This window comes from Tetrahymena thermophila (assembly GCF_000189635.1).
Source record: "Tetrahymena thermophila SB210 genomic scaffold scf_8254645, whole genome shotgun sequence".
In the NCBI taxonomy this organism is placed as follows: Eukaryota; Ciliophora; class Oligohymenophorea; order Hymenostomatida; family Tetrahymenidae; genus Tetrahymena; species Tetrahymena thermophila.
The window spans coordinates 616,198-637,542 of record NW_002476413.1 but is presented as its reverse complement, the minus strand read 5'-3'; the positions used below and the strand labels follow the sequence as shown (position 1 = coordinate 637,542).

At 21.7% G+C, this 21,345-nt stretch overlaps 5 protein-coding genes across 5 annotated transcripts; 2 read left to right on the top strand and 3 right to left on the bottom strand. All coding sequences in view use genetic code 6, as the record gives it.

Moving 5' to 3' along the window:
* Positions 1-697: 697 nt before the first annotated feature.
* On the bottom strand, positions 698-3,198 carry TTHERM_00127260 (transmembrane protein, putative; the record flags this gene model as incomplete). Its single annotated transcript, XM_001016306.2, has 8 exons — positions 698-794; positions 862-924; positions 980-1,293; positions 1,355-1,428; positions 1,596-1,702; positions 1,785-1,926; positions 2,219-2,415; positions 3,047-3,198. The coding sequence occupies 8 exons, from the start codon at positions 3,196-3,198 to the stop codon at positions 698-700; spliced, it is 1,146 nt and encodes a 381-aa protein (XP_001016306.2).
* Positions 3,199-5,301: 2,103 nt separating this feature from the next.
* On the bottom strand, positions 5,302-8,146 carry TTHERM_00127270 (PX-SNX-like domain protein; the record flags this gene model as incomplete). Its single annotated transcript, XM_001016307.2, has 8 exons — positions 5,302-5,343; positions 5,397-5,570; positions 5,638-5,766; positions 5,827-6,193; positions 6,277-6,392; positions 6,450-6,675; positions 6,786-6,866; positions 7,281-8,146. The coding sequence occupies 8 exons, from the start codon at positions 8,144-8,146 to the stop codon at positions 5,302-5,304; spliced, it is 2,001 nt and encodes a 666-aa protein (XP_001016307.2).
* A 2,640-nt stretch (positions 8,147-10,786) lies between these two features.
* Positions 10,787-13,104, top strand: TTHERM_00127269 (oxoglutarate/malate translocator protein, putative; the record flags this gene model as incomplete). The annotated part of the gene is made up of 4 exons (XM_001470750.2): positions 10,787-10,866; positions 11,445-12,078; positions 12,722-13,036; positions 13,093-13,104. The coding sequence occupies 4 exons, from the start codon at positions 10,787-10,789 to the stop codon at positions 13,102-13,104; spliced, it is 1,041 nt and encodes a 346-aa protein (XP_001470800.1).
* Positions 13,105-13,596: 492 nt separating this feature from the next.
* TTHERM_00128280 (hypothetical protein) lies at positions 13,597-15,286 on the bottom strand (the record flags this gene model as incomplete). The annotated part of the gene is made up of 6 exons (XM_001016309.3): positions 13,597-13,818; positions 13,877-14,027; positions 14,082-14,308; positions 14,430-14,867; positions 15,016-15,189; positions 15,272-15,286. 6 exons carry the CDS (start codon positions 15,284-15,286, stop codon positions 13,597-13,599), a joined length of 1,227 nt encoding a protein of 408 aa, XP_001016309.2.
* A 1,071-nt stretch (positions 15,287-16,357) lies between these two features.
* Positions 16,358-20,165, top strand: TTHERM_00128290 (hypothetical protein; the record flags this gene model as incomplete). The annotated part of the gene is made up of 2 exons (XM_001016310.2): positions 16,358-19,504; positions 19,563-20,165. 2 exons carry the CDS (start codon positions 16,358-16,360, stop codon positions 20,082-20,084), a joined length of 3,669 nt encoding a protein of 1,222 aa, XP_001016310.2. The 3' UTR covers positions 20,085-20,165.
* Between the last annotated feature and the right edge of the window lie 1,180 nt (positions 20,166-21,345).

The window sequence follows — 21,345 nt, the reverse complement described above, 5'->3', positions numbered from 1 at the left end:
AAAAATTTTATTTATTTTAGATTAATTTTTAATAAATATTTTCTCTAAAGATTTTCCAATATTTTTTTGAGGATTAAAAGGTATTAAAATTGATCTGTAAGAAAGATACAGATATTATAAAGGGATAATCAATTATATTTTAAAGCATAAAATAGGTAATTTTATTTTAAAATTAAAACATAATTATTTCTATTAATTTTTTTATAGAAAAAAAAATCAAAAAATTTTTAATCAATTATTTATTAAATGCAATAATTAAAAATAATAAAATTATATTTATTTTTACTACCTTTTTTATTTCTTTTACTTTTAATTTAAACAAGCAAAATTAATAATTCATTTTTTATTTGATATGTAATTAATTAAATTACAAAATTTTATCATTCATTTTAATAAATTTTTTGTACAAATTGACATTAAAATTTTTAATTTATTTTTATGGATTTTGTAAGTAAAGCAAAAGAATTTAGGAAGTTCAATTTAATGAATGGGAATTCCACAAACAAACAAATAAACTTATAAGATGATTTTTATTTTCTTTAAGTTAAGCTTATTGAATAATAATTTATACTAAGCAAAAAGGCACATATAGTACTTCTTAAAAGCTTTATAGAGTGTGTGGAATTATTTAATAAATTGATTTATTAAGTTATCACTGAATTTATGCAAGTGATCAAAATACCTAAGTATTTTTTGTTCACTTACCCCAGGTGGCTAAAATCTTCTTAACAGATTCGATATTTTTAAGATTGTTATCTAATTTGGGTTGAGATTCTAAGAATTCCTTTCTGGCTCTATTTTATTTTTATGAAAATAATTTATTAGTTAAAATTATTTATCTAAAGAGTCAATTCAATTTACCTAACATCGTTTTCCTTGATGCTCTTGAGTTGTTCTGCGGTTAAACCGATTAAGTTAGCTTGTCTATTTTTTAAATATGACAAATTAAAATTTTAAATATTATTATAAAAATTCATACTCTTGAGCAGAAAGAGTGGTGATCTTCTTGACGTTAGCTTCAATAGAAGAAAGAATCAAAGGAAGAAGAGGATCATTTTGGTAATCCATGTAACCCTTGGAGAGACCATCGATGGCAGAATCGAGGGATCTTGCTAAGACTTCAGCCTTCTTATCACCCTTAAGGGCGTTGTCAATAGCAGAGGTAGCATCATCAATCAACTTTTGAAGTAAAGCAGCTTAGTTCATGGTTTCGTAAGCTTAAGCTTATTTCAAGATGTTTAAGGCTCTGCTAGTGATGTGGGATTATAATCTTAAATATTCATTAGCTAAGAACTTTTTTATGTAAACAATAATTAATATAGAAATCATAATTAAATTATAAATAAATAAATACATTGTTAATAGAGTCAGCTCTAATTTCACCATAGCTGGTGTGGATGTCCCAGTATTCGAGTTGTCCCTTAGTGACTAAGATAATTAGTTAATTAAAAATCAATATTAGTTTTATTTTTTTAATGCTAAATGAATAAAATTATTTTTTCATTTCTCATTAAAACATATTTTTGTTGTTTTAATATATCTCGTTAAAGGATTTAATAATTGGATAAAATTCCTAATTTTAGTTAATTGATTACTTCTCATAAGGTTTCTTAACTTATTTTCAATATTTTCGTGATAGAAAGCTTCCATGGTGAAGATTTCGTTGGCAGCAGCTCTTCTGTAGAATCTTTGGAGTAAGGGCCTATATAACAATAAATAAAATAATTTACGGATATTCAGACAATAAAATATTTTAATGTATTAAGAAATGAATAATTGCTTACATGAACATGGAGTTTTTACCTTCAACGTAGAAGTACATTAATTAGAACCAGAAAATCCAAGGAATGTAAGTAGATTTCATGATCCAGTTAAGGTCAACAGTGGCCATACCGAAGTTCAAAACGAAGAAACCACCCCAGAAAGCTTTTTAAAATTAAAAAAAAGTTTATTAATAAATTTTAGATTTAACGCTGAAGTGAATTCTAATTTCTAAAGAATATCATTGATTGATTCATTTATTGATTGATTGATTCATTTATTATGTATATATGTTTGTTTAATCGAATAAAAGATTTTTTCAAAAGTTATTCAAAGATATTGCTTTGCAAATAATTGATACAAATTTTTTTCCAAAGAAGAAAAAGGATATTATTTGCTTAAAAAATTAATGATATTCATCAAAACGCTAAGGATGCAAATTGTAGAATGAGATTACTCAACAAAAACTTTCTTGACATGGCAAAACTTTCGTAGTGAGGAGAAACCTATTCGGGACCAATGAAGTCGTGGAAAGTTTCAGCGATTTTAACAGCGGAGAAGTTCAAAGGGTGGTGTTCGCTGTTGTAGGGGTGTTCGTAAGCCTTAGCCATAGGCTTCTTCATGGAACCTGTATTTTCCTTTTCGATAGTCTTACTATAAGAAAAGAAGGTTAAAAAAGCGTTTAATTTGTTGGTTATAATATTATTCTGTTTTTATTATAGTTAGTAACATTCATTTAAATTGCTTTGTTCAGTGCTTTGCTAATGAACCACTGGCATTTTTAACAAATTTCAACTAAATAAATGCATTGTTAGAAATATCTTTAATGATAAAAACAATCAATAACTAATTATTTATTTATTTATTTTGTCCAAAAACTATCTATTTAACCTATTGAATACTTATTAATTAGCTTAGAGTAAAGTACTTTGCTATTTTATTCCTATTTTAATTGCTTTTATAAGCATTTAAAAAGATACTTGATCTAATTAATTCCTTCGCATTTCAAATATTTTAACTCTATCTAATTGCTCTTTTGATAATGAATAATTTTGATTGTTGAAAAAATAAATGAAAACCGCTTGTAATTTCCTTAATCTTATAACTTAAAATGACTAATTATTTTATTATTTATTCGTTTTATGATCTGCTTGTATGTTATGCTTATGATGCTATGTTTTTTAGGGACAAAATCCAAATCATGCAGTCATTATTCAGTCGTTTTGCTAAGAGCGAATGTTACTTACTATCCATGATAAAAAAAGTTAAGTATCTAGTGAATTACATTCTTTATTAGAAAGCAGCTACTGAAGCACTGTAGTCAGCTCTGAACTTGGAGTAGTTAGCTTGAGCGACTTGAGCAGCAGTAGAAAATCTGTTCATGTTGGTGAAACTCAAACAGTTATTCTTAGTGAAAACACGTAAAGTAGAGTGCATCCTTTTTATCTCTTATTTTCTCTTTGCTTCTCTTAAAATTTCTCTTCTTTATTTTCTTTATTTTATATAAGTAAATACAAATATACAAAAAGAATTAAATCAAAATAAGATTTTTTCTTTTTTATTTTTTTATTTATTTCATTTCCCAAGCATTTTCCTTCTCTTTCTCTCACTTCTTCTTTCTTCTTCATTTATTATGTTGCGGCTCATATATATTTCCTTCTTTATTGTATGCATGTATATATGTATATATGTATGTATGTTGCTCCTTTGATTTATTTATTTATTAATTTATTCACATAATGAATGTTTCGTTGATTGATTCATTTAATGTTTCCTATCTTTTAAAGAATTTAACTAATAATAAATAATTCATTTAATATCACATTTAAATGTTAATTTTTATCCTAAATTTTGACAATTATAATTAAGGGTATCTTTTTTATTTGTAAATTCATAGTATTTATCTCTTCAATCTTTCATTTTTGCATTTTTAACAAATATTTTTCATTAACAATAATTAAATCCTCTAGTTATTACTTACTTATACTATTCTAAATTAAATGCTTGACCATCAATTTTTTATTTATTTTAAAAATTATTTTACCAATCTAAATAATTATTTAATTTGCTAAAAAAAATTAACTACTCAATAAATAAATTTAAATTTGAGTATTTCATAAATTTTAAGACCTAAAATTTAAATATAAATTATAAAATTAATTATTGTTTATTTATTTATTTTAACATTTTATATATGAGTGAAAAAAAATCTAAACATATTATTTTGTCACTATTGTTAAAGCAAAAAAAAAATTTATAAGACTTTCAAAAAATATCTAAAAAATTTAGAAAATTCTTTTATTTAGTCAAAATAAATACATCTAATAAAAATGAATTATTTTTTTGATTAATATTATTTTAATCTTCACAACTAGAATTTAAGTATTTATTATATTCACATTACCTTAAAAAAAATTTGATTTTTTCTAATTAAAAATTTACTTTTAAAAATTTGAAAAAATTTTTAATTAAAAGGATATGACGACAAAATAAAAAACATGCTTTTTTTCAAAAGCAAATAGAAAAAGGTAATTGAATAAATTAATTAACAAACAAGTTGAAATAATATAATAATTAATGAAATATGGATATCATTGAAATCAACATATATCAATACATATCAATGACTATATAAATTGTTTGAGGTATAAGCTGTATTAAGTTATACAAAATAAAGGCGAAAAGATCTTTGATGATAACTAAAATGATTGATGATATAAATAAATATATGAGTCATTTATTTAAATAAGTTTTTATGTTTTTGTGTGAAAAAATATTATTTACCTTAATATTTTCTAAATTTAAAATAATTTATTGAATAATAAATATTACTCTAATTTTGTAAAACTTTTAAGATAATTAAAAAGTATGCTTTTTAGATATATTTTAAATATATATAATAAATTATTTATTGACTAAATAAATGAATAAATTATGATAATAAAATAAATGAAAATTAGTTAAAATATTTTTGATGATAAAAATAGTTTATTTAATAGAAGGAAGGAAGGAAGGAAGGAAGGAGTACATGCAAACAAATAATAATTCAATTTTTTAATAAATACAAGTTTTATATTATAAAGTGAGTAACAATTTAATACTAAATATTTATATAAATTTCTCTTCTTATGTTAATCAAGAATTAATTAATAGCTTTCTTGATGATATGTTTGAAACTATTTTTACATGGGTAAAGTAAAGATTATTTATTATTGATTATTAGTTTAAGCAATAAATAGTTTTGTGATTATAAAATATTTATATTGAATGTAATAAAAGGCATCGAAGCAGCCTGGTATTTATTTATTTATGTATATTTTTGAAAGGGTAGCTTGATTTAATTAGTTTTAAAAGTTTTAAACGATAGTCAGTCAGTCTTCTGTTATATTTATTTATTTAGGTAGGTAGTTTTTACTCTATATTTAAAAATTTAGATAGTAGTTATTTATTTATTGATTTACTTTTTAATATTGATTTATATATAGTAAATTTAATTAGTAAGTAAGTATCTTGTAAAAAATAGGCTCAACTTTATTTATTTCAAATTATATTAGGCTCTCTTCCATGATAGATTTCATTTTACTAAAATATTAAAATGAATAGATTTACTTTTATATTGATTTAATTAATTTTACCTTATAATGAAAATCTTTCTCTATTTCAATAAATAAATTAATCATTTGCTCAAATTATTATTGCTAGTTTTCATCGTATTCTTTGATCTCTGTGACTAGAATCTTGTTTATATTTTCTAGCTTCTGTTAATTTTTTACAAGATTATTATATAAAATGTCCATCTCTGTGTCTCTCTAAAAAATAAATATACAGTTAGTAAATAAGAATTTTAAACTTAATTTCTTATTCAGAATAATTTACTTGATTGTTATTCTTTTTATTTTAGAGATTTAATTCTTAAATTCTTTTACTATGGTTGACTATAGTAATTATAATTTCTTTTCTTCTATTTAATGCTTCCTAAGCTGCAATGCAATTTTTATACCAAACCTAAATTCAAATCATTTTATTATTATTAAAGAAAAAACAAATAATTATTTAATTAATTACTTCTAACTAAGGCTGAAACTAATTCCTCCATTTGAAAATGTAGTCTTCTTTTAAATTGATAAGTTTTTAGTTTATCAAATTACTTTTTTCCTATTAATTGTATGCTTCACTTTATAAATTTAGTTGTTAATGTCTATTTGATATTTTAATTTCTTTTTAAGTGGATTCTATATATTTAGAATAATGAGTATTAAGTTCATTTAAGTACTTAAGCTCTTCATCCATTACACTAAAATGGCATTCGTAAACTTTCAAAAAATTGTGCATTTTTTATGCCAAATTTTGAATATATGCTTCATAATTATTTAGATCTTTATCTAATTCTGTTTACTCTCTCACTATCTCCTAACCTTTTTCTTGAGAATATCTTTTTTTTTATAAAAAATTATTGTTCTCTTTAATGCTACTAAGAATGTATGTATGTAAGTAAGTATTATTTATTTTTCTTACCCAAAAAAAGGCACTATACTTTGTTAAAAGTAATTTTTAACTGAGCCTATAACATTTTGGTATTTTTATTCGATTGTCTTTTATGATTCTGCTTCTCCTTTCACTAACGAAAAAACCTATGAGAATTATTAGATTATATTTAATCTTAAATATGATTTAAAATAGATTTTTACTTCGTTCTTAGCAAACAAAAATAACTTAAGTTCTGGAACTGTTTGAAGTTTTTAATGGTCAAGAAGTTTTTATAGGAAAAATTCTAAATTCTTTTGCCTATCTTTAGTGAAGTCTGCTGTCTCAATATTGAATTTAGTTAAAATATTTTTTTCTGGTAATAAAGGAATAAGATATCCTCCGTATTTATTCACAAGCTCGTTATATAGCCATTCAAAATCGCTAAACCTTTTTATATTTGAATAAATATAAATTATCATTAAAAGTTCAAAGAAGATTTAAAAAAATATCCAAGTCTTGTTGTTATTTTAAAACTGAGCTTTAAAAAAATATTTTACCTCCTCAAAACTTCTGAATCAAACCCTGAATACTACTGAATTTTACTTTTGACTCTGTACAATTTATAAGTAGTTATATACCTATTTATTTTAAAATAATAAAATAAGTTTTTATTTTAAATAAATTTTGCTATTTAGATTAATTTTCTTTCGTTTCTTACTCATAAAATAATTTTATAATGAATTTTTCTTATCATTCTAACTTGATATTGTTTGTTTTATAAGTTCATTTTAATGCAAAAATGTTTTGAAACACCTAATATTTTGTAATTAATTCTTTCTAATTTAAAAATTTGAAAATGAAATTAAAAAGTAGATCTGTCAGGAAGAGTTCTTTTTGATTAGTAAATGAATATTTAAATTATAAATACGACGATCATTTACTTATTTATTGATTTGATTATATGGTCAAAATAAGTGATTGTTTAATATTCTTTCAAGTGTAAGAAAAGTAGGAAAATTAATCTTAAAATTTGATGTGAATTAAATAAAAACCCTTCAGTAATAAGCTCTGGCTCACAAACAATAATGATCCTATTAGTCATTAGCGATTTATCAATAGCTATGATCTAATCTCTTTCTTTGTATAGCTGCATTGATTTATTGTCTCTTTCGCTCTCTTATTCTTCATCATCTTCAAAAATTATGTTTTAATGCAAGCTAGAAATTAAGTTTTTTTGAGAGTTACTACTTCCTTGTTTTTACAATTGAATTTATTATGAACCTTTCTATATTTCTGGTTAGTTATTAGAGGCTATCTATAACTAATTATTGGATTAAATAGAAGATTCGAGAAGCATTTTAGCTGATAACGCAGTTGTTTGAGCTTAAATATCAAAAAACTAAGAATTTTGCTGGTCTTCAGCATTATCAGGAACATATTCTAGTAAGTTATTGATATTATTTTCAATTATCTCTTTATTAGCATTTTCGATTCTTTTGTTTTCTAAAAACTTTTTATCTATCTCATTTTCGCCATAGTTTTCAAACGAATACAAATCCATATTTTGATTGATCTAAACTTCTTCTCCTGAATCAAGTAAATTAATTATGTTGGAATGAATGGACTCTCTTGCTTTTTCTTCTATTTAAATATTGTCATTTTTTTCCTACTAGACTTGATCTGAATTATTTAATTATTCTTTATCAAATGATAGTTTTGGGTTTTATATAATCTCAGCATCAAATTAGTGTTGTATTGCACTATTTTGAACAGAATTCACTTAAACAAAAGAGTTTCCTATAGAAGCATAAGCACTTTACGAAAATATATGATCGATGTCGTCTTACTCTAATAAATCTGCTTCTTTTTAATAAACTTTACTTTTTACTCCTTCTTAATATGATTTTGAAAAATCCATCTTAAGACTACTTATGAACTATAATTTATGAACTGAATTTTTTATCTCTAAACAAGATTTATTAAATCTATACAAAAATATTTAAGCAAAGTGACTATGAGATGAGATGCCTATCTGCTAAGATTCTTGCTTGCTTATTTGATTTTTTTTTTCTATGTTTTTTTGATTCTTTATTTGTTTATCTGCTAACTTTTATTGATTGATTGAATGAATTAATCAACTGATCACTTAATATTTGTATCAAATTTGCAGAAAGAAAAAAGTGATTGATTGACTGAGTAAAGTCTTCTATTCTTTTTTTTCTTTACTGAGTTTCTTGATATTTTGTTTAAGTTTCTTGAAATGATTATTTATATTACTTTTTTTCTTTTTCTTAAGCTTTTGAATGAATTTTGATCTGAAATTTTTGTTTATTTTATTGATTGATTATTAGTTTGTATATTTGCTTTCTTGCTTGCTTGCTAGTTTTCTTGTTAGGATTATTATTGGCTTGTTTTATTTAAAAAATTATATTATAAAAAATTAATCATACATAGAAGGTCTGCTAGCGATAGATATTACTCGAAATGAATGAATACCCTAAAAACTATATATTGAAATATAAAAACTTAATTTATTAAGGAGATAGTTGTATATACCCATATAATAAACTAACCAAAAAATAGACTTTTTTATTAGGAAAATTTAAACATATAGCAAAAAGTAAGTAAAAGTATTTAAAATAATTCAAAAAAGAATGTTATTTGTTATTTTTATTATGTTTATTTAAAAATATTTCCTAAGCAATTAAAGCATATGAGTTGTAATGGTTTGGAAGAATTTCTATTCTCTTGTTTAAATAATTATAATTTCGCTGATATATTTTGCCAAGATTATCTTCTATCACTTTCTGACTAGAAACTATTATTATTTATTTAACTTTATTTACAAACAGGATATATGATAATTTCTCAACTTAAAATACCAAAATAATTTATTTATTTATTAATGAATGAATGAGTGATCTAAAAAAATAATTAGCTTTTAAATAAAATTCTAAAAAATTAAATATTCTAAATTATTTCCTTTGACTGAAACTAAAAAATATTAATTCATTTTAACTTTAATATTAAACAAAATAAACATCCCATTAAAATAAATGTTAAGTCAAAATTAATTTATCAATATTTTACAGATATTGTTTGAAAACTTATTATGTTTTAACTCATAAGTTTAAAGATATTTACTTAGATTAATTAAAACCATAAATGTTAATTAGTTTTAAAGTTCTTTAAAAATGTCAATAATAAAATATGAGATATTAGTATTATTATATAATTATTTAGAAATCTAAAATATTTTTATAGAAATATTCTCAAAAAATTTATAAACCACTCAAAAATGAATAATATCAAATTTAAAACCTGTAAAATTAAAAAATTTTAATCCTTTCAATCAAAATTCTTTATAAAAAATAATAAATTAAAAATACTTTAAATATTTTTTTAGATATAAATTAGTTGATTTTTTTTAAGTACAAAAAAATCTATAATCAATCTAATTAATTATAATAAATTTTATATAAAACTCTATTTAAATTAAAAAATTACAGAAATTTTAAAGGTAAATATAATAAGTAAATTAGCAACTAAACGTATTTTTATTAGTTATTTTATTAAATATCATTTAAAAAGCTTTAATAATCAAATTAAATCATAGATAGATAAATTAAAAAATGATCTTTATTTCTCATTCATTACTCTTTTGCTTGTAAATCTTATTTTGAATTAAACTAAATTAATTTTTGCTTTTAAGATTTTAATTAAAAACTAAATCCTGAACTTTTAATATTAAATTTAAATATAAATTAAATTTAAATTTTACTAAAGAATGAATCTGTCTAAAAACAAACCCTAAATAATCAAAAAATATAAAAATCCATCTTATGAAAAATAAATTTATTTTTTGAAAAAAAAATTTCTCTAAAAAACCACTATTTTGATTAGTATCAATAATTTTGTTTATATTTCAGATATAATTTACTGCTGCAAGTGAATATATATTTTTGTAAATGATATTTTTAATTTTAATATAAAATTTTATATTTTATTTTTAAATAAAAGATAAATTTTGGATGAAAGACATATTAAATTTTTTATTAAAACTTTTTATATAATAGAGATAAATCAATATTTAAGTTTTATTTAAATTTATAGTGAGGTGTAAAGATCCAATTATCACAAATAAAGATGCAATAAATATTTTCTTGATTCTTTTGTTCGTACAAAGAAAAGAAGAATAAAATGATCATAATATTAAGAATGGAATAATCCATTAAATCAAATTTGATATTTATAAATATAATAAGAGGATTGACTGATTAATTGTATTTATCCTTATTAAAATAATGAATGAGTGAATTTAATATTTTGCATGTTTATTCACATAAATGAAGGAGCCACTATGAATGAATGTATATTGAAAATAAAATGAAATTGGAAATGATTTATTTAGTTATTTAATTTATTTAAGTAATGATCTCTCTTTAATTGTTATGTATGCATTAAAATAAAAGAGAAGGCAATTATTAATAAAAAAAATAAAGAAACAAAAAATAAGAAGAAGAGATACTTTAGGAAAAACTAAGTATAGTTAGCAAGAATGTTTTTCGAATTAGAAGATATCAAAAGAAGACACTCCCTCTATTGGGATATTTACAACGTTCAAGGTTGGGTTAGAAGGTGCGATTATTATAGATATGATTAAATAAAGGATATGATGAACTACAAGCAATTTAGCATTTTATTTTGGGATATTAGAGAGGATTTTACACCTTATTTGTTTATATATCTCAACGATATCAGCAGAGCAAACTCAGAATAAAATCTTGTTATTCAAATCAAAAGAAGCGATTGATAGGACATATTTGTCTGAGTAGGCGCTGATATGATCTATTGTAAGCATAATAGTTATAGAGAAATAGCTAGTCAGGGTGTAACTGAAATAAGTGCTAGATTCCATTTTTTAGTTCAGATATCTATCCTCTTTATTTGTTTTTCATATATATATCTATCCTGCTCCTTTCCTCCTCTTTAATAAGCAAAAAAATTAAAATTAAGAGAAAGCAAGAGAAATAAATAAAATACTCAAAAAAAGATTTGAAAGGGGAAAGATATTCATTCATATTAAAAGACATAAATAAATAAAGAAACAAGCAAAGAAATATATAAATAAATAAATACATTTAAATTAATAAATTAAAATGATTTTCACACATTCTATTTAAATTGTTTTTATCTGATTTTAATTTAATATATAGACCCGATTCCACCTTATACAACAATGTCAAGAGAGGTGTTACTGCAGGTGTTGTTGCTTCCTTAGTTTAAGAAAATATCACTGCACTCGTTGAAAACTGCAAATTACTTGCTACTAAATATGAAAAGCCTTAAAATTTACGTCAAGCTGCAACTTTCATGAAGGAAGTTTTCAAGCTTGAAAATTACAGAAAGGCTGTTTGGAATAGATCTCAATACGCCTTATGCATCGGTACTTTTGATATTGGTGCCAGATTAGCTACTTTCAGATGGCTTAACAATGGTTGGTAGAGAGTCTTCGCCGGTTTCGAATTTAACTTTGTTAGAAAAATTCCTACCACTATGCTCGCTGCTTTGTTCACTGCTCCTTTCTCTGTTCCATTCGAACTTGCTCGTATGGCCTACTACGGAGACAAGACTTTCCCCAAGGAACTCTAAAGAGGTTATTCCAGCTACTTATCTGCTTTAGCAAGAATCCCCTTCGAAGAAGGTCCTTATTTCTTATTTAAAAATTCCTTCCCCTTAATCATCAGAAACTTCTTCCAAACTTTCACTCTCTTTTACACATATGATTTCCTTAAGGACAAGGCTTCCTTTGCTTGGAGAGTTGGTGAATAAAACGAATATGCTTGCAAGGTAAATATTTATTCTCTGACATTATACAAATTTTGAGTTAAAAGTATCAGTCACACTAAAGGTTACTCTTATAAATGAGGGTAACACAAAATACTTAAATTAGAATTACTAAGCATAGCTAAAGTAAAAGAATAAGCAATTATGATGTTTTCTATGATAAATCAGCAAGAAAAATGAAAATTATTAAATTATAAACACAGCAATATGTGGGGAAATAAATAAATAAACAAATATAGAAAGAAAGAAAGCATGTTTGTTGCCTCTACCAATTACCATGAAAGTCTCTATTATTTTTAAAACATAACTATAAAAAATAGATATTATTAAGTAAGTTTGTTTTTAGATAGCCTTTGAATATAAAGAATTAATAATAACTAGCCAAAACTGCAATAGAATAATTATTTAAGCAAAAAAAAAAAAAGATCTCATAGAACAATTTTTATAATAGCATTTGAATATATTTAAAAATGGGAGTTATCAATATAGTCCACATATAAATACTTAAGCAAGCTTTTTAAAAATATTTAACCTGAGAAATAAACGATAAAATTTGTTAAAAAAAACAATTAGTGTTTGATTGTTAATCTCTATTTTAAATTTAAATATAAAATGTATTAATTAATCTACTAATATTAAAAATTAGATGATTATTGCTGGTATTAGTACCTACCTTGCTGCCGTCTTCTCTTACCCCTGGATGGTTACTAGAGAAATGGTTGATTTCTGGCCCAAGGTTCCTGGTGCTCCTTGCACTTTTAATGGTAATTACAGAAAGGCTGCTGTCTGGATCTGGTATCATGAATTCTCTGGTAATTACTTCGCTGGTTTCTTCACTAAATACTTCTGGAAGGCCTCCCCTGGTATGTTCTTAACTCTTATGTTAGCTGATAAGGTAGGTCTTTTCGATCAAACTACTGTCGATAACTTTGGTGGTGCTGGTAACAACTCTTGGGAAGATGTAAATATTTATCAAACATATTCAAATAATTATTAAATTTTTTAATTATAAAATAGACTTTCGTATGATCCAAAAATAAATAAATTTTTAAATAACTTATTAATAATGCAGTTTATCCTAATATATTAACTGTATTGCATATAAAAATACATATGTAACTGTAATATATTAAGTTTACATTTTCAAATGAAAATTTTCAAAAACAAACTTACTAACAAACAAACAATCAATTTTAATTAATTAATAAATATTATTATTATATAAAATTCCTTTTATATTTTTTGTTTATTGTTTATTTGAAATTGTGATTAATTATTATTTTACTTTCAAAATTACAAGTTAAAAAATAATTATTAATTTTGAAGAATAAAAATAATAAAATAAAATAAAACATACATGTTGATTAATTAAAAAAATAAATTTGGAGATAAACATAATGCAAATAGCATATAAATATAAATAAATCTAATTAATGTTTTATATTTATTTTTTAGCTGAAATACAAATTAAAGTTTCTCAACATCAATCATTTATATTCAATTTTATATAAATTTATTCATTCATTCATACTTGGAAGCTGAGTTTTAAGAATTTCTTCTGTTATGTTTACCAGAGGCAGCAAGATAACTCCTGTTGTTTGGAGATACCATTCTGAAGTCATTTTAAGATTATCTCAAGTAGTTATCAACTCTTGTTTTAATTTCTCTAACTTATCCCTTTCTATCTAAAATATGTCTTATTTCTTCATCTTATTCATTGAATTGCTCTAATTATCTCAATAACTATTCAGTTAAAATGATATTATTTAAAAATTCAAATTAAATTTAATTAATTAATTACTTCAGCATTTTAGGCTGAGGCAATATCAAAGTTTCTCTTATATCTTTCTAATTCATTGGAAATGAAATCGTTTTATTCAAGGGTTTCTGTGACGTCTCTCTTTACTTCGTCTAACTGACGCTTCAATTCATCAATAAAGTTGACTTTGCTCCTATAAAAATATATTTTTTGATGAAAAATTAATAAATGTGATTTATAATTTTACCTAAGATTGCTGTCTAAGTTAAGAATTTGCTAATTCAAATCAAAGTTCTTGCTAATTTCTTCCTTAAGACAAGTCTAGTGATGAAGGCTCTCTTATTTATATTTTTCTCTAAGCTTTTCAACATCTTCTAAAGCTCTTTCTAAGGATACCAACTATTATTTGTAATCAATTACTTGATTTTAAACGTCTTTAATGTTGTCACTCTTGTTAATCAATTCATTTTCTAACTGTTTTTAACAAAATAACCATTTATTTCCATTTAAAGATTAGCATATTTTATTTTAAAATTATCTATGTTGATTATTTTTATAAAAATATCTTCTAAATAGCTTTAAAAAAAATAGTTACCTAAGTAATTTAACTCTTCAAAGAATCAACATATCTCTATTGTTAAATCTTTTCATAATCTAATGATCTAATAATCTTGTCTTAATCTAAGGTCTTGCTTTGGAGATTATCGTTTGTGTTGATAAGTAATTCCATATCGCTGTTGACTTTTCTTTTGTAATCTCTTAAATCATCTAATTCATTTTTAATTGAGATATTCTCATTCTACAATCTAGTTATAGTATCCTCTAAGTGGATTTATTCAGTTTTAAGTCTAGAAATTTCAAGCTACTTGTGATCGCAATGCTCCCTTTAGGCAATATTTTCAGCTCTTAATTCTTAAATTTCTATCTTTCTTTCAGTTAAAGCTTATTCTAGCTAATCAACGCGCTATCTGTAGTTAGCTAATTGCTTGATTTATTCATGATTCTTTTGCTTCAATTCATTTTCTATTCTGAACTAAAAAATTAAAATAAGTTTCAATATGCTATTTAATAATGCTTTTTATTTTGTATTAGCAAAACAAACTAAAAAACAAATGTTATTTTTTAAAGCTCTCTATTGATTCTAATAGTTCAAGATAAAGATTTTATTTAATTTTAAATACCTTCTCATCCTTCAAAAGTTAGTACTAACCTTCAAGATTCTTGTTATGTGCGATGATTTCAGAATATTCACGCTCTTGCTACTTAAGTTCCCATATTTCTGATTTCAATTAAGAAATGATGATATCCTTTTCATATCCTTCCTATCTAGAAATTGGAGAGTAAGATGATTGATTCTAATTATTTTTATAGAAAATAAATGAGTATAAAAATATAATTTTATTTATTAGCATTAAATTCATTTTTAACATTTTTTACTTTGTAGTTTGACATTTCTTCTAAAAGTTATTGATTGATTGATTGCTTTTATATTATAGTTAATAATATTCAGTGATTTGAAAATGTTTCTTTTATTAATTTATTAATAAGTTTGTTTGTAATTATTATAACGAAATATATCTTTACCATCCTTCATCTTCTTTCTTATTTATTTTTAATAGGTATTTTATTTCACAAAAACATCTCACAATAAAATTTATTTCCATATCTAACATTGGTGTCAAACGAATTAACATATTTGGGTCAGCTCATGATTTAATTATTTTTATTATCCATTGCAATAGCGAAAATTTCTTTCAAAAAAATGATTATTTGATAAATAAATTTTTATTATTTTAACAATTAAAAGTTATTTCAGCACATAAATATTTAACAAACAAAAAAATATTTTCAAAATTTAATTTTAAAAAATTATTTAAAATCTTGATTTTTAATTTATTTAAAATTTTATTCTGTCAGGTTTCAGTTCATCTATTTCTCTTTTTTTATAAACAATTTACTTTTTTCTTCCATTTTTTTAATATTTTTACATAAAAATATTAGGAATGTTTGTTATATTTTTATTTTTATAAAACTTTACTTCATATTTAGGTAAAAATAATTAAGTATATTAATAAAAGTATTTTATTACTATGAATATTTAATTTCTATTTGATTATTGACACTCTAAATACAATTTTTTATAAGTAGAGTTAAGTTATCTAGTGAATTTAATTAGTAATAATAAATATTTACTTACAAAAATAGTTTATTTAACTTTAAATCTAGAAATATATAAAAAACAAAAACAATCCTTTTAGTTGATTATTTTTAAGACATATTACAAAAGAGTCGCTTCGCAATTTATTTTCATTTAAATAGGTCATAAGCATTCAACCAAAACAAAAATACTTAGTAAATCATTAGCAAAGATAACCAAAATATTAAAAACTTTTTGCAAATTTATAAAATTAGAAAGATTTTTTCATTAAAAATTAACCTGAAGAATTCTATTTTGTGCCATTAAATTTCATCATTAGATTATCTAAATTAGTTATCATAAGAAAACATTTAATCAGGATCAGCATGAGTTAAAGCTAAAAGAATTTCTTTGGTTTGAAATAATAAAATTTTTAAAACTAGGAAGGAATATATTTACCTAACAATGATGATCATTTAAATGATCTAAATAAATTAGGCTAACAAAATACTTAGATATAGCGAAATTAAGAATAAATAAATTATTTTGGATATAATAATAACAATATTGGTAGCTAAAGTTAGAGCCAATTTTAAATGAATTCATAAAAGCAATTTTAAAAGTAGATTTAAAAACCAGCATTTTTATCTTGTTAATTTGAGTTTGTGTAAAATAATAATTTGTAATTCAATCAAAATCAAGAATTAATTCAAAATAATTAGAATGTAAATCTGATAAAAAATCAAGATTTACAAATAGATTAAAAATAATAGCAATAATAAGATCATTTTCAAAAATAATCTGAGCAGAAATTTAATTAGGATTGTAAAATATAAATTACTTAAAATAATAATTAGGATATTAATGGTGAAATTTAGCAACAATTTGAAAATATTTAAATACAATCATAAAATGATTAATAATTAAAAAAATAAACTAAAATATTTGAAGTTACGCCATAACCTGATTAAGACTAACAAATTTAAAATAATTAATTTTAAGATAATGAAGAATTAATTGATTTAGAATAATAATAAAACAATAAAAAATAATTAAATTTGACAAAATAATAATTCTAAGCTTAACAGCCATCAAATAAATAAATTTTAACAAAGAATAATTGGAGTACTTAGCAACCAACATTAACTTGCAGGGATAATTAAAGTAATCAACAAAAAATTAATTAATTGAGTTAAAAAAATATCTAAAATTAATGCAATGAATTGTTAAAAATTAAATTACAATTACCTAAAATCTATATTAAATAAACCGATTAGCAGGCTACATTTAATAACTAAATGAATAATAATAATATTAATTAGCAATAACATGAATATCAATAGAATGAAGAATAAAAAAATAATTAAAATAATTTGAAATATTTTAATAATTAATAAATTTAAAATCATAGGCCAAGATATTTTACCTAATAATACAATAATTTAGAAAATTTAAAAAATGATTAACAAGTTTATTCATAACAATAACAGTTAGCCTTTGGTAATTAATACAATTCTAATTCATAAAATATGAATCTTAACTAAAATCTTAATTTTAATTCTAATACATTTGAATAACCTAACAACTATAATAACAATACATAGTAATAACTCGTAGCTAACTAGAAAGTGATTAACAATGCTAATTAAGAATATTAAAGTGATTAAGAATAGTAGTAGTACATCAATTAGAATAATTTGAAATTTGCATAGAATCAACTAATTAATAATTAATAAATTTATCATCAACGACCAAGATATTTTACCTAAAATTATGAAGATTATAAAAATTGTGAATAATTTTAAAATTTTTAATAATAAGAACAATAATTTTAATAACAATTAGCAGGTGATAATTAATAGAATTTTAATTTAAACAACATGAATATTAACTAAAACGTCAATATATCTAATTAGAACAAATTCGAGACATCTAATAACTATGGCAAAAATATCAACTAGCAAGTCGGAAATAATAACTAGATGAATAATGGTGTAAATTAACAATAGTATTTCTTTCAAAATAACTAAGAGTAAAACAATAACTAAAATAATTAGAAATTTGTATAGAATCAACTAATTAATAATTAATAAATTTATTATCAAAGACCAAAATATTTTACCTAATAATAAGATAATTTATAAAATTGTGAATAATTTTAATAATAAGAACAATAATATTAATAGCAATTAGCATGTGATAATTAATAGAATTTTAATTTAAACAATATGAATCTTAACTAAAATGTCAATATGCCTAATATAAATTTGAACAAAGTTGAGCCATCTAATAACTATAGCAAAAATACCAACTAGTTAGTCGGATTTAATAGCCAAATGAATAATGGTTTAAATTAACAATAGCATATCTATCAAAATAACTAAGAGTAAAATAATAAATAAAATAATTTGAAATTTTAATAGAATCAATTAATTAATAATTAATAAATTTATCAATAAAAACCAAGATACTTTACCTAATAGTATGGCAATTTTTAAAATTGTGAATCATTTTAAAATCTTTAATAAGAACAATAATTTTAATAGCAATTAGTCTGTGATAATTAATAGAATTTTAATTAAAACAATATGAATGTTAACTAAAATGCCAATTTACCTGATATGAATTTGAACAAATTTGAGCCATATAATAACTATGACAAAAATATGAACTAGTAAGTTGGATTTGATAATCAAATAAATAAAGGTGTTAATTAACAATAGCATATATATCAAAACAACTAACAGTAAAACAATAACTAAAATAATTTGAAATTTGCATAGAATTAATTAATTAATAATTAATAAATTTATCATCAAAGACCAAGATATTTAACCTAATAATATGACAATTTTGAATCATTTTAAAATCCTTAATAATAACAACAATAATATAAATAGCAATTAGCCTGTGATAATTAATAGGATTTTAATTTTAACAATATGAATCTAAACTAAAATGTCAATATGCCTAATATTAATTCGAACAAATTTGAGCCATCTAATAACTATGGGAAGAATACCAACTAGTAAATAGGATTTAATAACCAAATGAATAATGGTTTAAATTAACAATAGCATATCTATCAAAATAACTAAGAGTAAGACTATAACTAAAATAAATTAAAATTTGCATAGAATCAACAAATTAATTAAAATGATTAACATATTCAAGAAGTACAATAACAATAATAACAATTAGCCTTAACGGGTTAACATTATTTTAACTCTAACAAAATATATGGTTTTAACTAAAATAATCAACAATAAAACCTTTAATAAATTTAAGTTTTGAATAATAAATAGTAACAAGTAAATAATAAGAGAGGTGATTCCAATGATAATAATTTTAATTAAAATGAAAAAAATTAAAATATTCCTTTTGTTATTTAGAATTTAAATTAATAATAAGAAATATATAAAATTAAACATAAGTGCTTATTTTCAGTAATTGAACCTGAATAATTCTTTAATATTAACCTTAAAATTTTAAATAATTCAGTTAACAGATAAAATGAATAAGGAAGACCAAATGTAAATTGAATTTTAATTATATTTAAAATAAATTTTAATATTATATTATTAAAAGTAGGATGAAGATGAAATAAGGCTAAATATTTTATAAATTATTTTTGAGCAATATGAATTTTAAAAAATTTTACCATTTGTTCACAAACTTTTTCATAAAGAAAAACTTAAAATAAGAATTTTGTCAGAAGACTCATTTTAAATTATTATAAAAATAATGAATATTTTATATCAAAGTATTGAAATTAACAAAACAGAAATATATGATATTATTTATGCCATCCTTTAATCAAGGTGTTTAATAGATTTTCTCTAAAAATAAGAAAAAGTAGAAAATACAATTTCCAAAGAGTTTATTGAGTCAACATTTACATTAGTATAAATTTGGAAATATTTAATTTTTAATTTTGGAGAATATTACCATACAAACGATATTAATTAATTAGGAAGTTTCTTAGGTTATATTTATGATAATAATTATTATCCAGATGAAGAAAGATTAAATGAATTCTTAGAAATTTTGAATTTATTGAATGATCAAAATACTTTAAATTATACTCTTTTCAGATCTTAATAAGAATAATGATTGATTTATAATTTATTATGTACATTATTAAAATATTTAACTATCTTAATTAATTAGATAAATTGATAATTAATACAGAAAAAATAAATTAACTTACAATTTAAATATATTTCAAATAAATTTTTTTATTGTAGTTTATATTTTATATTTAAATTTGTAAAGATAGAAACATTTTTAATTAAATTGGCTAAAAAAAATTTGTGAAAAACGATCTATGTTTTATATTTGAGGCCTAAAATAAACAATACAGTACAATAAATAAATATATATTTAGCAATTGTAAAATAATTATTTAAAACTGAAAAATTTTTCTAAATAAATAAATGATTGATTTAATAAATTAATTAATAATTTTTCATAAAATTTTATATTAGATGTAAGTAGATAGAAATATTTAATATTGCCCGATTTCTAGATATTCATAATGTTACTTTTCCCAAATAAATATACAAACTAAATTTGTTCAAGATTTTAGTAATTTTTTTAATATAATTTAATCGAGTAAAATATATTAGCATGCATTCAATTTATTTTCTTAAAATGAATACATAAATAAGAAAGAAAAAATTCATTCACTCATCTGTTCTGTTCATTTTCTAAGTCCTCTTTTTGGTTCAAAATGAAGAATCTGACCAATGAATTTTTTGACTATAAAAAAAATCTTCCATTTCACTATCAATTGCATTATTTTTGATACTAATCTTTACTAAAGCAGGTATTTTTAATATTTATTATCTTATCTTCTTAGTATATTAAATACGAAAAGGATATTCAAATATGATAAAAAGTATTCTTTTTATGTTGAATAAAATTTAAATAAACTAGCTATATTGTTCATATGTTAAATATTCGTTTGAATAATGAAATTTTATTTCTAATATTTCAATAGTTTAAATATTTTAAAAAACCTTTAAAAAAGTAAAAGAAAAGTCTGGATCGCTGTAATAAATTATTCTAATTTAAGAAACACTTCCTAATTAAATAAAGTTATCTTCAAATTATTTATAGAAATAATCAAAATCTAAGTTTGGATATATTTTTAAGTAAGAGTTTAATTTAAACTCATTTTAACTTTTCTAAATGCTAAATTACTCTCTTGATTTTTAATCTACACTACTTTTTTTAAAAAAAAACCTAATTCTGAGATTTGTTTTTATTGTTTTAACTTTTTTATAAAACCTTACGATATTTACAATTTATTTCAAATATCCCAAACTTATTGCATTAGGGTTTTTATATTCTTCGTTTTACCAAGATCTCT